General features: G+C 36.0%; 1 protein-coding gene across 1 annotated transcript in view; it reads left to right on the forward strand.

Annotated features, from left to right (window-relative positions):
- Positions 1 to 16,430, forward strand: part of LOC129752815 (fer-1-like protein 6) — a 58,930-nt gene that overhangs the window by 16,449 nt on the left and 26,051 nt on the right. Inside the window, exons 9-12 of the mRNA XM_055748594.1 lie at positions 3,249 to 3,386; positions 3,861 to 4,193; positions 4,267 to 4,527; positions 4,584 to 5,033. Coding sequence (XP_055604569.1) covers positions 3,249 to 3,386; positions 3,861 to 4,193; positions 4,267 to 4,527; positions 4,584 to 5,033 — 1,182 coding nt within the window. The remainder of the gene's footprint in view (positions 1 to 3,248; positions 3,387 to 3,860; positions 4,194 to 4,266; positions 4,528 to 4,583; positions 5,034 to 16,430) is intronic.

Below are 16,430 nucleotides of genomic sequence, written 5' to 3' on the forward strand. Positions count from 1 at the left end.
ATATTTCAGGCATGAACCTTGAAATGGGATTTGTATAGAATTTTAATTTTTTAATTCGTTTTTGTCTAAATATTATTATCATATAAAGTTTCGTTATTTCAATTAATTCGTCCATTATTGTAGTCAATTGCATGCTTTAATATGTAGACTCATACTTAGAACTTACATCTTAGAAGTGCCTTTATTTATGTAATGCATTTGATAATGCACGTGTTTAAAAGGAAGTGGAGGAAGCTTGCGCTTTACAGGAATTGTCTCAATCAAGGGTCCGAAATTCGCTCCTTTCCTCTAATCACCAAGCGAGCCAACTCATCACAGAAACAAAAATTTTATTTTTCCTTCCTACTGCAATCAAGTTTGCCACTTTTCAGCCGAAGAGGAAGACGTATGTTGCATCTATCTTCCTGTATAAGGCAGTCAAGCGAATGCAACAATATAGTATCAACAACGAAGACGCTCAATGGTGATCTGCAACATTCAAAATTCTAGTTGTCGCAGATCATTGCTGAGCGCATCGTTGGTGAACTATTCACGAGCAGACTATCCGAGCTGTTTTTGTTTTCCTGATTGTCGCAGCAATCTTTGTTCAGAATTGCTTGTAGCTTTTAGCAGGGGAAGCATAAATTTTTTACCCCCCAAACATTCCCGCCTTACCCGGCGTCTACGATTGGTATATAAGCGATACATTTTGAGCAGTTCACTTCCGAATGTTTCACTGCTGAATAATACATAGAGACGATCGCGAGCGAATGCAACAAACGAAAAATTTCCCCTTCTAAGATCGCTTAGCAACTATGCATCAGACGGAAAATTCTGTTGTGAGTCGTCCATCAATTTGTGTTTTGGGCAGAGCCTTCCCCTCATCCGTAAACAAGAAAACGGAAGGCCCGCTTTGATAATTTGAAATGAAATGTCGCACAGCATTTCCTCGGTTCGTACAGCAAAGGCAGTGGCTAACCAACGCTGCCTGAGGGTGCTATGAGAAAAGTGTATAGAAAGAAGCTATCGCGAGCGAATTTCGGATCCTTGGTCTCAATGAGAAGTTGCGCGCTCAGCGTCATCTCTCGAGTTGACCCCATTATTTTAAGGAATCGGGATTCCAAGGGTGGATCGTAATGAGATGGAACGATTAGACTGAGTAGGAGGGAAAGAGAAGCCCTATTTTCTATTGGTTGGAAGCCCATTGGTTATTGTGTCCAAAGGTCAACGACTTCCTTCGGGAAATCTTCGACTTCCCTTTTGAAACCACCGATGGCCCTTGTGCGAATCTGAGAAATCCCTTGAATCCACTGGGTTATTCCGAATTTAGCCGTGGTAAAAATCAGAAGCGAGATTGTTCTTGTTCCGCGTCTTTGTACCGTAAGAACACGTTAAGTGCCTTCTGATTTGAGTGTTTTAATGTTCCATGTTCCTTCCCAGGAAATTATTAAGCCCATCCAGTTAGCTAGCTAGAATTTGTGTGCGGTCAGATGATAGTCGTGTGCGTTGCTACCAAAAGGTAAACCTCATTTGCCCAAAATGTGTGTTCTGTGTGTGATTAATTGTTTGCCGTAATCTGGCAATTATATCCAGCTCAAAAGCCGACGCACATCTAGCAATTGCTAACACCGCTACAGCCCAGCAGTTCCGGTACAACACCACGGTGAGGATTCGGACCCCGGCCACTGAGAGTCGGACGAGGTCGTCAGTCGTCACTTGGATGACCTACTCTATTTTGCATCAAGCCACCACCATTCTCTTTGAAGCGCCACCTACACTAAACGTTGGACCCGATACGGTGTCGAGTAACCACGTGCTTGGTAATCACTCCACCGAAGGTATGTACCCATTTGGGAATTTCTCCAAGAATATGTAGTGCGAGCATGCACAATATGATTGTTTTTCCAACCTCCAGAATAATCATTCCGGCCGTTGAATTCTTCGGGTCGTTGTTGCTGAAATCATTAACATCATCAAATTCGTCGTTGACCCACGGTCTCAAAGTAACACCGTTTTACTATCGCAAGCAAGCCTACTTTATCGGCCGAAATCTAAATCGGTACCGCATGAGTGAGTGATAAAAATATGCGCATATATAAATAGACTTACACTCAGCAAACTCTTCATGTAAAAGTTAACTAAAAATACACACAGTTTATTTCAGAACCGCCAACCATTGAAGGGTTCCTCTTCTGAAACTCGCCAAAAAGTCTTCAGAACATGTAAAAATCGCACACGAAATAGGGGAGTTAGGGAAGGAACAATTAGAAATCAAACTTATGTAATCCTAGGATAAGAAAAATAAACCAAAATTAGCATGCAGAAAATAGAATAATAGTTTCTCCGAATATATGTTTGATGAACGTTAAATATAAAGTTAATACAGACACGAATGCCATGTAAATGGTAAAATGTCTTTAATAAAAATAATAATAATAATGATAATAAAGTTAATATTATGTTTTCTTCCAACAAAATGTTCTAGTTTGTTATTTTGTGCTTCCCCGAACATTGAGCTCTTGGGTTAAAAGGTGGTTCACATGTTCTTCCCCGATTAGTTTTCTTTTACTCTGGGAGGACTGCCCGGGAAATCAGTCTGCTCGCTTCTCCTTCGTATCACGTGTTAAGCTAGGGTGATTTGGTCATTTTAAGCCAGTGATGAGAAGCACAAGCGAGTGTTTCTAAGGGGATAGAACGCTGTATCCATAAGCTTTTTCTTAATTGGGAAAGGAAGCCGATACGAGTGGTTCCTACTCAGGCTAATTGTATAAAACCTGATCTTTCGTATCCATTCTTGGATCCTTTTAGGAACGACCTGTCCTGAGGTCAAAGTTCTCGCCGGGCAATTTGGACTCGACGAGTGGTCCTCGACTAAAAGAGGTGGCGCTGAAGCCGCTCATTTAACGACCGCGAAACTGACCAGTGTACAATTCCCAGTAGTGTTCCTCTGCGCACTATAACTGGTTGTTAAACAGAGAATGTGATTTTCCTATGAAAAAACGTCCAAAATTCTATAGAAATCGCATTTCAAGGTTCATGCCTGAAATATTGCACCTCGCGTAACTTTTGATCTCATCGATAGAACCTTTAGAAAAATTCAGACATGCTAGCATCCATCAATGCATTCAAAAGTTATTTACAAAATAAAATGTCCATTTTTTCGAATACTTTTTATTTTAGGTTACCCAGATTTTTTTTATTATTAACTTTAAATACTCAGTAAATTTACTTTTATGCATTACCCCATAAATATTCATTTTTTTTTTCAGACAATTAATCGAACGCTCTCTCCACGATGGAACGAAACAATTATATTCTCGAACATTAAGCTGCTGGAGAACAGTTCTCTGTTCATATGCGATGAATTAGTTGCCGTTTTGATGCTGTTGGAAGAAAATGAAAAGGACGTTAGTTTTTTTTCGCTCTTTGATCAAATTTTAAACCACAGATCACTGACAGCAATATTATTGTAGATTATTCTTGATTAGAATTTTAAATTTGGCTTTTTTCGGTCTTGGATGTAGATCGAACAACTATTGTTTTTGAAATACCCATTTCAAAAAAGCCGAAAAAAGCCAAATTTAAAATTCTATACAGTATCTACGGTCGAAAACATAAACCTGATTATTCTTGATTTTTTTCTGATGTTTTTTTTATAGATTTTATTTTAAATAACAAAGTAGGATCATAATTTGAAAACAGATAATGTTTATGTATCCCAAATCTTCGTTTTAAAGAATACACAATTTAGATCACTTGAAAATAATGACATAGTTTTTTAGCTTTCTTTGTTATAAGTGTAGTGATTTCAAATACAAAAGAAATCGTTTCAGTAGAAATGTATAATAAAAAAAGTTTAACTGTAATCTTTCAATTTCCAGCTTTTCCAGAAACCTGACGAACCCCTCGGTTTAGGCCTAATCCGAAGCCCGATACATCCTCCGGGAACATTGGAAGCAGTTTTGCCAGACTATTTCACGGAAATTTTTCAACAATGTTCAATAATAAACAAGCAACAGGTTCGAGTTAAAGGTCCCACCGGAAATAAAGACAATAAATTAACCATTCAGCCCCTCCTTGCTGGTGAGCCCACATCGAATAATGATCTGTGGAAAGAGTTCGATGACCGGCGGGATTTAGTGCTCAGATGGGTTGGTCTACATCGTAACGGGAATCAAATAGCGGATGTGCTAATGTCCGTGCACACAGAGCAGGTAATTTCTGCACGGCATCCAATGTCACCGAGCCGCTGCTGTTCGTGTAATCAATGAATCTTTCTATCCTCAGGACAACCAACACCATCAGCAGACGGCGGAAATGAAAGTGGTTCAGGGAATCCCGAATGCTATAACTCCTTCTTTGGAAGAGTTCACAATTTTTGTTGTTTTTGCTGGTTTGAGAGGTTTTGGAAAATCGATTCACCTTATCACCACCGGAAGATATCGCGTTCAACTTGTTTTGGGTGAGTTGAAGTTAACCAGTGGCCTATCAAGACGACAGTCTGGAAGATCGATCAATTTCTTAGACGTCTTTTCTTCCGCGACGTTGGTAAGAAAACTATGAAGTCTCTAGAAACATTTAAAATCATTTGAACTTCTTTCAAGACTCTTCCGTCCCAATTCGAATATTGGCCGCCACTTATCGTTCAGCATGTGGATTGTTCGAGAACCAAAACCTTAGCAGTGGTTGGAACTAATGTTATTCACAACCCTCAGTTGTTATTTTGTGATCATGATGTGTCGGGAGAACTTTTATTCCATAAATCAACCATGCTTTTGAAACGTCAGCAACAAATTTCAATCGATACATTAGACAAACCTAAGAAAAATAAAACGATAAAAACTCCCGCGAGAAAGTGCAACAAGCTCAAGCAGAAGCTAATTCCAATTATAAACCTACTCTGGGAGTCATTGGAAACCAGGCGTGCGGCCAATGATAGGAAGCATCCAGAAAGCACTGGAAGACGGATTTCCCACGAGAGCGAGTACTCGTGGTGGACAAAGTTTTATAACAGTTGCAGCTCAAATCCCTCAGAACTGAGGCACAGATTGAAGGTAAAAGGTCTCAAAAGGACTGGTTCAGTCCATTAACATAACAAACTCACGTCATTCCCGGGTTGGTGGTTTTTTTTTTGTTTTGCCTTGAAAAATGTTTTAGATAGAGATAGGTACAAACTTTACAAATGGAAATATTCGAAAAGAGGTTTCAATTAAAAGTTCTAAATATCGTTGTTACATTCGAATCTGGATATGTTATAAATAATGTATCTATTCGAAATTTGAATTTCGGATCCTTCATAAGTCCTAACATTTGAGAACATTTATTAATCAAATTTATTTGGGATAATGACCATCTTCAAACGACGTAACTGATATTTTATTTCATACTAGCATAAACTCTGTGTGCGTTTCAACACACTCATTAAGGAAAAATACTTTAATAATACTTAAAAGAAAGTCTTCTCAAATATATTCATTGTCTTCTTTCCTGAACCTGTTAAAACTTTAATTTTTTCCGTTATATAAGTATTCTGTTTTCTTGTAATATAGAATTTATCCCCAAAAAAAGATACGCTCTATTAACTTTCTATTGAAAACTTTGTTTCTATTGTATTACTTCCGACTTCTGAAAGAAAGGCATAATTTGAGATTTTATATACTAAATCTTTGATAACCACTTTTTATAAGATTTATAGATCGAACATTGAACAAGGTTTTTTGAAAACTTCATTAAATTTCTTTTATGTGGAACGTGAAAAACACATTGTCGATGATCCACAATTTCGCAGGTTTTCTTTCCGGGTGGTGCCAATCCAGGGTAATCCAGGGAATGGATAGATAGGGGGAACAATTGAAACATAAATTTGTTATTCTAAAGAGTGTTCGGATCAAAAAGTGGTCAACCTAAATTCGCCTTATTTTTACTAATCAATAATATAATAACCCGAACACCCCTCATTTTGTAGGTGTGTTTGTGTAGAATGATGCTTTTATTTGGCTTTCGACATAGGTCTTTACTTTTCAAAATGGCGTCCAAGCAAGAGGAGCTACGAATTAGAATTTTGTACATGGGTCGTGAAAATCCAAAGTACACGCACGCAGAAAACGCAAAATCGTTGAATTTGACGAAATCAACCGTCACCGAGGTAATAAAAGTGTTCGGGGAACGTATTTCAACAACTAGGAGGCCGGGATCTGGGGGAATCCGAAATCTGGGAGCCGCTGTGACGAACAGAAGAAGCGAAACTCCGATCTCTCCGTTCGAGATGTCGCCAATAAGTTGTGAATATCTTCTACAACTGTGCATGAATCTTAAAAACGATCCGGAATATCGACTTAAGAGAAGGTAGTGACTCTAAATCACAATGAAAAGCAAAACCTTACGGCAAAAACAAGATTTCGGAAGCTGTAGCGACATTGTTGACAAAGTGTTAGGGTTAGGCTTCCGTGATAAGAGTTTTATACAACAACCAAATATCTCGTTTGGGAAGTTATCTGTACCTGAAGCTTGTAAAGCGACATTTTCGTTGCAACCGGGACCGTCAATAAGGAAATTTACGGAAAAAGGCGTCTTCAAAAGCGTTTGCTGACTTTCCTGAAGAAACATGATTTGTCTATGCTGTTTTGGCCATTAGACCGCTGCAGGCTTTGTATGGGAAATCTGAAATTTATAATTTATTACAACTCCCATACCATTTTTTGATGGTATTTTCACACACAAAAATCTCCGTAAAGTTTGGAAGCGATACATTTTAATTCAACCACGGTAAATGAAAAGTTCATATACCAGTATTTCGATAGCAACTTACTACCTTCTTCAGTGAACGTTTTCGATTGATGAATGTGTATCGTTTCCCTCCCTTATATTGTCCGGGTTAGGTAAGCTACTACTAGGTAGCAAAAACCTCCGAATGCTCGGCAGTTGTGCCGTTGTCTGTTTTTTGGGTCTACCTACCCTATTCTGGGTGTTTTCTGGTAGTGCTAAATTATTTTCTACCCGGTTTTGGGCATTGTCAGGTAAATTATTGTATTTCTTTTTACCTAAGAATTTGAACAACCAAGTGTGCCCTGGTCCGGTGTCTCCGTTTAAGAGATGAACTGATTTTTCATTGTTCAGTTCATCTCTTAAATGAGTCCTGATTTAGCGCAACGAGTTTTAAATTTGTATGGAGAATTACATGGAGAATCAATTTTTTTATTCAAAAATCGTTACAGATTTACAGAAATCTCGGAAAAATAAAAAAAAAGGCTGAATACTATTCCTCGAGTTTATCTCTACAAATGATGTGAAGGTACTATGATGCTTAGTTGTAATACAACAAAGATATTTGGAATTTAGAAAAGATTTATCAATAACTCAGACGAGTTTGCTTCACTCATGGCATCGCTGGCTGAAAACTTGCATGTAAGTTATTCCTTCCCAGATCGAAGGAACGGTTCCGAATCGGTCCGAAATTGGTCAGAAATCAGTCCAAAGTCAGTCCGTTTAAGGGGGGGGGGTAGGGTCTAACACTTTCAAAAAATCGATTTTTTTATTTTTTTATTTTCTTATTGTAAAACATTTCAAGAATGTTGTGTCAAATTTTCAAGTCAATTGAAGCAAAACTGTAGAAGTTATAGGCCTTTATCTCCTCCTATCTAATACTGCAAGAAAGCAAGAGCAGAAACTTTAAACGCGTTTTTCTCGAAAGCACATTTTTAAAGTCCGTGGACATCGTCATTTGAAAACTACTTATCCGATTCTTTTCAAATTTGGAACATATTTTCTACATATAAAATACCAGACCCCAACGTTTTTCTTTTTTGATTTTTTTACTTTGGGGAGATTTTAGAGGTGAAAAATGGCGGATTTTTTAGTGAAAAATCGTAGTTTTTACTTCAAACAGCCACAAAAATTTCATAAAAATATTTTTAAGTAAAATAAAAACGTTGGGGTCCAGAAAAACATCTACTAAAAATATTTTGCTCTGATTTTTTGACTTCAGATGATTCTGTGCTGAGATACAGTGTCCACCGCAAATCCTGTTTTCTAAAAGGCATCCTCGAAAATGCTCCGTCACCGGCTCATTTTTCAATATTTTTCTACGAAAAAATTACTAAATGTTCTTTTAACAATGCTTTGCATAATGCAAAAATTTTGAATACATTTGTTTGAACGATAGCTCTAGAAAAAAATCGTGAAAATGGTGTTTTTTTATACCCGTTAGACCCTACCCCCCCCTTAACAGGTGAAGATTTATAATGTTGAATTCTTCATAAACTAAGTTTAGTTACTTTACTTTACACTATGGTGGTATTATTAAGAGAAAAGGCATCATTATTACAGTAAAACAATAATAACTTATATAATTTTCAATCGATTTCGGTAAACAACCTCTTGAATCATTTGTTTTAACTGATTCACAGAATCCACAGGAAATGATTTTTTTTTAAATGTTATAATCAGGTCCGAAACGATAAATAAAGTTTTTTTTTTCTTTATTTTGAGAGACTTTCAGCCTTTGGCTGGTTCGTCTCTGGACATAAATAAAATTGATTTTTTTTTTTCTAAACAAATGCGTTATTTATCGTGTTTTCTATCATTAATTCACAAAATATGTATGTATTGTGTTAAATTTACACAAAAATGAAGTTAAGATGATAAATTACAAATTTAACACTAAACATACCTACATTTTTTGTGTATCTATTCATACCGCGAGCGGTCAAATGACAGCAAACACCTCTTCCGCTGAAACTCTCTTGTTTCTCGACCGATTTCTACATAGTTTCTAATTTTGGAAAGCTCGTAAATTGACTCAAATACGGTTTTCAGACAAAATTTGACTTCAATCATTTTTCTCAAAGTTATTCAAAGTCGAAGAAAAAAACAATCGAAAAAACAGGCTTCGGGAAAAAGGCTATAAATCAGTTATTAAGTACTCGAAAAAAAAAATTAGAAAAGTTAGAAGCTATATGTTACACATATGGAAATATTTTTTGAAAATTTCTTAAGATCATGGCCACTTAAAATGTAAAAAAGTGGTGAACCGTAATTTTTAATTAATCAACCGCCAAAGCTATTCCCGTTACATTAGAAAATTTGTGTAAAGTGAAATGGAAATTTGACGTAATTTGTGACATTTTGGCATCTTTAGATTTCTAAAACACGAAACAGATTTTTTGACGACTTTTCAAAGGTAGCTGTTTCTTTTATAACTTTTTATCAATCTGCCTTTTTTTAGACTATTCTAGCACCTAGAATTGGCTTTGCACTGGATCGAAACGTTCTCAGGCACTAAGTGAAATTCTTTTCGAGTACTTAATAACTGATTTAGAGCCTTTCCCGAATCCTGTTTTACGAATTTTTTTCTTCGACTATGAATAACTTTGAGAAAAATAATTGTAGCTGAAATTCGTATTTAAGTCAAATTACGAGCTTTCCAAAACTATAAACTTTGTAGAAATCGGTCGAGAAACAAGAGAGTTTTAGGGGAAAGTGTTTACCGTCATTTGACCGCCCGCGGAATGAATAGGTATACCACATGCGTAACTTTATCTTATTTTTCAACTTGGTTGTGAATTTCGGGAACGTTTCACCACATCTATCACCGTATATCTTCAAAAATCTCAAAAAGTTTGTATCTTACTTTCTACATAGTGCTGTAGTTTTTTTTCAATCTGCGTTACCCGATTTAAAACGCCTTTGTGTATGCCACCAAAGATATTCTATTCTATCAAGATACCCGGCTGAATAGTTTTTCGAACAAGTAGTCTGGGACATCAACTCTTTGTTTACAGTGCTGCCACCAGCGAAAAAGTCTTCAAGCTTTCAACTTGCATTCAAGCTTGCAAACACTAAAAACCAAACAACCAAGGTGTGTGTATATAAAAGGTGACACCGTATCGAATACCCGAATCATGTTGGTTTTGCAACTGTGAACTTTATGGAGTTTGTTTAAAAATGGATCTGTTTAGTTTAAGGCCGAAATTCATAGAATCTCAGATTCAAAAAGGAATACGGTCAAACTAGCGGCCATCAGAGCAAAACTAACTAATTATGAAGAATTATTATCGAGTTTTTAAGGCAGTCATTGGTCATAGCATAGACCGCAGAATTTGTGTGACTACAATCAACTAAAGTAAAAATTCATATCGAAAGGTCCTGTGATTTCAAATTTCGTTTTATTTCGAACATTTTCTCCTTTCAACTAAACAAATATAATTGAAGAACCAAGGAAGAAGTGCATACGGTTCTTGGGATCATTCCGACCAGATGTTCCTGCAGATGGGTTTTCATTGATGATTGATCATGATGATATAGGCAGCTCCAATTTGCAAACTAAACTCAAATTAATAAGAATGGAATAAATGGAAATGCTGCATTGTCAGCTGCAGTTCGGCGGAGAACAAATCCTTTGGTGGCTTATCACAGATAAGCTCTTGTAGGGTTTTTGTAATATTTTTTTTAAGTTCTTTATACCGGTGATGGCATATAGGTTTCCGAGAACTTGTACGAATGATGTCCGTGAGCAAATACATTCGGAAGCAGTCCTGCATTTGGAAAGATGTTCCAGGAAAGGGTCGTCGTCACGTTCTGGTGGTCCCTGAAAAACAAAATTAATTTTTCCGATCACAATCCAAAATTTTTTAAAAAGTTCAAATTTCACCTGAGCCATGCCATCGTCACAGAAGTAGTACCTGATGATCATGATCTTGAAGTCCAGCAGAGCGTTTTCGCATCGCAGGATGATTTTGTCCCACAGGACCACCTGATTGAGCTCCTTCTGTTCCGTCTGGAACTCGGCCGTCAGGTACAGGAATAGCTGCTTCACACTTTAGTTGAACAATCTATTTAGAACGGTATTGAGATCGAACGTCAGGAATCCCAGATCATTATTTTCCCGTGAAGCGCTGATCTGCCAGATCTAATCGAAACTCGAATCACTCCCACACGAAGAAACGAATCACGACACGGAGCTTTCATCGATTGTGGTGTAAACAAAAAATCCAAAGCATGCTGTTAAAATTTTCGAATTGATCGTTAAAGTTTTATTCGTCAATATTATTTTGGCGCTAGTGTTTTGTCCCAAAAATTTCTCAGAAGCCGATAGTACCTGATGCCACGCAGTAGCTTTTATTAAAGTATTTAGCTAGGAAAATTGCATGCAAGTTCATGATTCCAGTGCTGCTGACAGTTTTGACTGTTGATCTACTATGAATGATTTTTTTTACAGATTGCTTTAACTTTTTTTCTGGTAGCATCTAGCTGAAAGTAACCTTAGTAAAAATTGAAGTTTAAGAATACAGTTACCCAATGAAGAAGTTATTTTTTGCATATAACCCAAAATCGCTTCCCTAACGATCAGGTATCAGAAAAGGGGTAGGCTTAATAGCGGCACGTTATCCAAACAAACGGGAAAATTGTGCCTAACCTTTTTATTACAGATTTCATCATATACCTGAGAAACCTGAAAACCATAAAAGGATTAGAAAATAAGTAAATATTTAGGGCATAAAGCCGATCCACTTAGGGATTTTGAAGCATTGAAGCTTATAACCACATTGGGTGAAAAATGACAGATTGTTATTTTATTTTAATTCTTAGAATTAGATACACTTTTAACAGGATAGGCGAGAGCAAATAAAAGCTTTCTAGCAAATGAAAAACAGGCATATATGAGCTAAAATGAATCATACATTATTGATTCACAACTACAAAATTCAGGAAATTTGAGTTTACAATGATCAGAAAATGTTCTAACCAGGATGCTACCATGAGGGCAAATAAACGATTTTATAATGGCAAAGTTGGCATTTAGCCTATCCACATAGGGATTTTTGAGCAATGAAGCTTTTTTTTTAATCATAATATTGGTAATAAGAACTTTTTTTTAACTTTCTTTGTTAAATTCTGACATACATTAAAAAAAAATGAAGTCGGGCAAAAGAAGGACATGTACACAATAAGTGGAAGGTAAATATAGGTACAATGGTACCTCTGAATCATAGCTTAACCATACAGGAGATTCAGAGCACAAAGTCTTGATTTTATATATTTTTATTTAACTGACCAGTTAGCGCTCTGGTTAGACGATTACAATGAGCTTCTGTGACGCCAAATTTGTGCACGAAGCTGTAGCAGTGGATTCCAGAACCAGGTTTGACGTATGGTACGAAATATCAGAGTACGATATTAAAGGAGCTTTGACTCTTCTTAACACCATAACCATTCTAAAGCTAAGGGAACATGTGTCAATTCAAGAGAAGTGACATATATTAGGTGAAACAGATATGACTGTCGACATGCGATACAAGATTTGATCAAAAACTTGATTTAATAGGGAATATTAAAGCCTTTTGGCAACCTAAAAAAAAAAAATATTTTTTTGAATTTTTTTTTCCACGGAAACGATATTTGTACGGCTTCAATGATTGAATAACCATGACGCAATTTTAACAATTAAATATCTTTATATGAACGGACATTTACCTCCACAAAATTCTGTTACCAATCCAAAGATAGAAGGTGTGGTGATCCTTAAATTTCTTCCCTGAATTCATTTCTCGGTTTATTTTTTCACTAAGACTTTACTTCCACTCGACTTAAAAACCCGCACGCCAACGATGAAAGTAGCCAATAGAATGACGATATTTTCCCGCTTCGTCCGTCGTTTGCTTTCACTCACACTCTACCAATCATCTCTCCAATCTTTTAGTGTTAGTGATCGCTGTCTTTTGCCAATATGATTATCACTCACACATGAACAAGTTTAAGTCCGACAATGATTTACATCTGGCTTAGTCCTTTTTAACAAGACCACACCGACAGTATTTTCTGTGTTGCCAGATAAACGATTTTTTTTTTGTGTATGATAACATTATTATTAATAATTTTAAATATATTTCTTTGTTTCAATAAACAAAAAGTACAAATCAATTAGAAGATTTCGGCCATCTTTTTAATTATCATTTATCATTATCGCTATATCTACCACATTCGCTCTCTTGTCTACTCTTCGTCTGGCTTTTTTTTTTTTTTTTTTTTTTTTTAAGATAAACCTGTATTTAGTGATTGATTATTATTTTTTTTTTTTTTACTTTTTTCATTTTGCATTCATATGTACATCAATAATTTACGTCTTATTTCAGCAAATTAAATTTAATTGTATTCCTAGTCTAGTCGAAAAGTGATTATTTATTATTTACTTGTACCCATAGTTCATAAAACGATTGACTCTGCGATCTGATAACTTAGTTATTTTGTTTTATTTTATTTGTTTATTTGTTCTTTTCATTTTTTTTTTGTTTTTTTTTAACATCACATCTTAATTTTACGTTCTTACATATCTGAAAAAAATAAACAAATTATTCATGAACAAATAACACATATATTTTTCTACAGTGTACTTACTACCACAGTACATCCGGCAGACGTCATTTGGGTTCATGGTCTCTCTGTCATCATGATTCGGTATCATTGGTCGCTCTCTCTCTATTTCGTCATCAGAACAACAAATTTGAATCCGAGTTTGATTGCTTCGATTGCGGAAATTTCATGGCTGTGCAGGTAAAGTAACCAATTTCTTCGAAGTTTTTCTTTTTGTTTTAGGTATACAGTCATTTGATTACTTGCTTATCATTGGTCGTCTCTAACTATCATCATCATACGGACCCATTTGGATTTCAGTTTGATTGCTTCGATTGCAGAAATTTAACAGGGTGAGTAAGTACGTTAACTAATTTTTCGAATTCTTTTTTCTTGTGTTTTAGGTAATGTAAACAGTCATCGATTAATGATTATCATAGCTTTGATTACTCGTCTTAATCATACAGCACATACAGGTAACTATCGTCAAAACGAGCCGGTTTCTTGACAACAGATCTGTCTCGGAATCTTGAGTACGGAATTAGTTCCTTATCGAGTTCAGTTGGTGGTAAATTCAAATTTCCAAGTTCGTTTGAATCTGGATTGATTTCATCATTGTGTTCCGGTGAAATGACATCGGATGGAAGAGTGAATTCATCTTGAAAAGGAGCTTTTTTTACTTCCCGTACATTTCTAGTGTACTGGATTCCACCAGAGCTAACTATTACGACTTTAGCCCCCTGCCGTTTAACAACTTTGAATCGCTCCGATGAAAATGTTGGGTCCATTTTAGACCTACGATTTTGCGCCAGCAGGACAGTGTCACCCAGCGTTACCACATATACAGATTTTTCTGTAAGTATACAGATTTTTTGGAAATTTTGTAACACAAATTCTGTATATACAGATTACAGATAATTGGAAATTTATACAGATTTGATACAGATTTTCAGAAAATCAAAGATTTTCCAAAATATTTTGATTATACTTCGAGTCAAGCAATTATAAGCTACTTTGATGATTCACTCATCCATCAATTATCACGCTTGCAAATAAGAAAAAACTTCCAGATTAGAGTTCGGAACCGTTACAATGCCAAACAACATGCAAATGGTTGAAGGAAGTTTTAAAACCTGTGTTTAAGAATCATATACCAAAATTGGTCATTGCATTATACTGCCCCTACTTTGAATTTAATTCCGATCTCCACCACCAGATGTCACTGCCGTAGATATTTCTAAAAATTTTAATAACCGAGATATTTCTCGACGAGAAATATTTCAGTTATTACACGCTGAAAAATAACTCAGTGAGTGGGCACGGTGAAGCTTGAAAAAGCATGAAAAATAATATTTTTATATTTTTTTCATTTCTGAGTGTACATACACAGAAAAAAAATCTGAATCCTTAACAACACTGAAATTGAAAACCTGTATCATTACATGACGTGGAACTCGATTTATTGATGTAAATTTACAAATTAAAAAAAGTTGAATCCTTAACAGCACTGAATTCATATGACACTGTGGTGATCCTTAAATTTCTTCCCTGAATTCATTTCTCGGTTTATTTTTTCACTAAGACTTTACTTCCACTCGACTTAAAAACCCGCACTCCAACGATGAAAGTAGCCAATAGAATGACGATATTTTCCCGCTTCGTCCGTCGTTTGCTTTCACTCACACTCTACCAATCATCTCTCCAATCTTTTAGTGTTAGTGATCGCTGGCTTTTGCCAATATGATTATCACTCACACATGAACAAGTTTAAGTCCGACAATGATTTACATCTGGCTTAGTCCTTTTTAACAAGACCACACCGACAGTATTTTCTGTGTTGCCAGATAAACGATTTTTTTTTGTGTATGATAACATTATTATTAATAATTTTAAATATATTTCTTTGTTTCAATAAACAAAAAGTACAAATCAATTAGAAGATTTCGGCCATCTTTTTTATTATCATTTATCATTATCGCTATATCTACCACAGAAGGGACTGAATACTTGTCAGTTATAAGGAAAATACACTAATTTTGCGCTTGACGTAACAGCTATAACTGATGTAGATCATATTCTTCTATGATTTCAAATCGATTTATATTAACAGATTGCCAAAAGCAATGGGGCCGTAAGCGATGGGTTTGCGATTCACATTCGAACACTTGTGAAGAGATTTTATTGAACGGAGTTACTAGGAGAGCAGAGATTAGTTAAATGAAAAATCATATTCCAAATTGGTAAAACGAGAAAATATGGAAGAATACAGCTTGTGCAAATGCATGTACTACATATGCACTATTGGCATACCCTTCTCGAGAGAAAATACGTACAAAGGTTAAAAAAATACTAGCAAGAATTTAAAACTGATTCAGATTCAAAACATTTTCTTCCAATGTTTTGAACTTGAAAAACTTCTGAACTCTGCATGCAATAATTGACCTTGACCTATTTTCTCCCCCGCCCAGATACAGCCTCATTGATTTCCAATAGACAGAAATATGAGATAAACGTATCTGGGAAGTACTGGGAAGTACTTGCATGTACAGTTACCCAATGAAGAAGTTATTTTTTGCATAAAACCCAAAATCGCTTCCCTAACGATTTTAATCTGGAAAAAAAACATTCCCCATACTAATTTCCATACAAATTTAAAATCCGTTGCGCTAATTCAGGGATGAACCAAATCATCTTATATTTAACACAGATGATAAGAGAGCAAAAAGGAATCGGAAAAACACAACGGAGCAAAAGTCAATTTTTGCAGCGGTCTACGGTTTGGGAATTTTTGATAGAAAATCTGATAAACATGTGTTACCTACGGGGGTGAGGGGGTTGAAAATTACCGAAAATTGCGTTACGTAATATTTCTACGACCCCTATGGAAAAAAACGACGGAGTGGTATGCCGCTAACAACATTCAGTTTGTGCCTGAATCTGCGAAGTAGTTCCACCTCCCTGTGGTGGAGAGTGGAAGCGTGTCTGCAGACTCGTCACCTGTAGGCGTACGGCCAAGAGATTCGCGGATATGATCGACTCACGACGGGCAGAGGGCCGTATGCCGTAAACATGTGGCGCCCAAAGGTTGGGCCTCAGAGTCTCGA

Source organism: Uranotaenia lowii, chromosome 3 (genome assembly GCF_029784155.1).
Source record: "Uranotaenia lowii strain MFRU-FL chromosome 3, ASM2978415v1, whole genome shotgun sequence".
NCBI classification, from domain to species: domain Eukaryota; kingdom Metazoa; phylum Arthropoda; class Insecta; order Diptera; family Culicidae; genus Uranotaenia; species Uranotaenia lowii.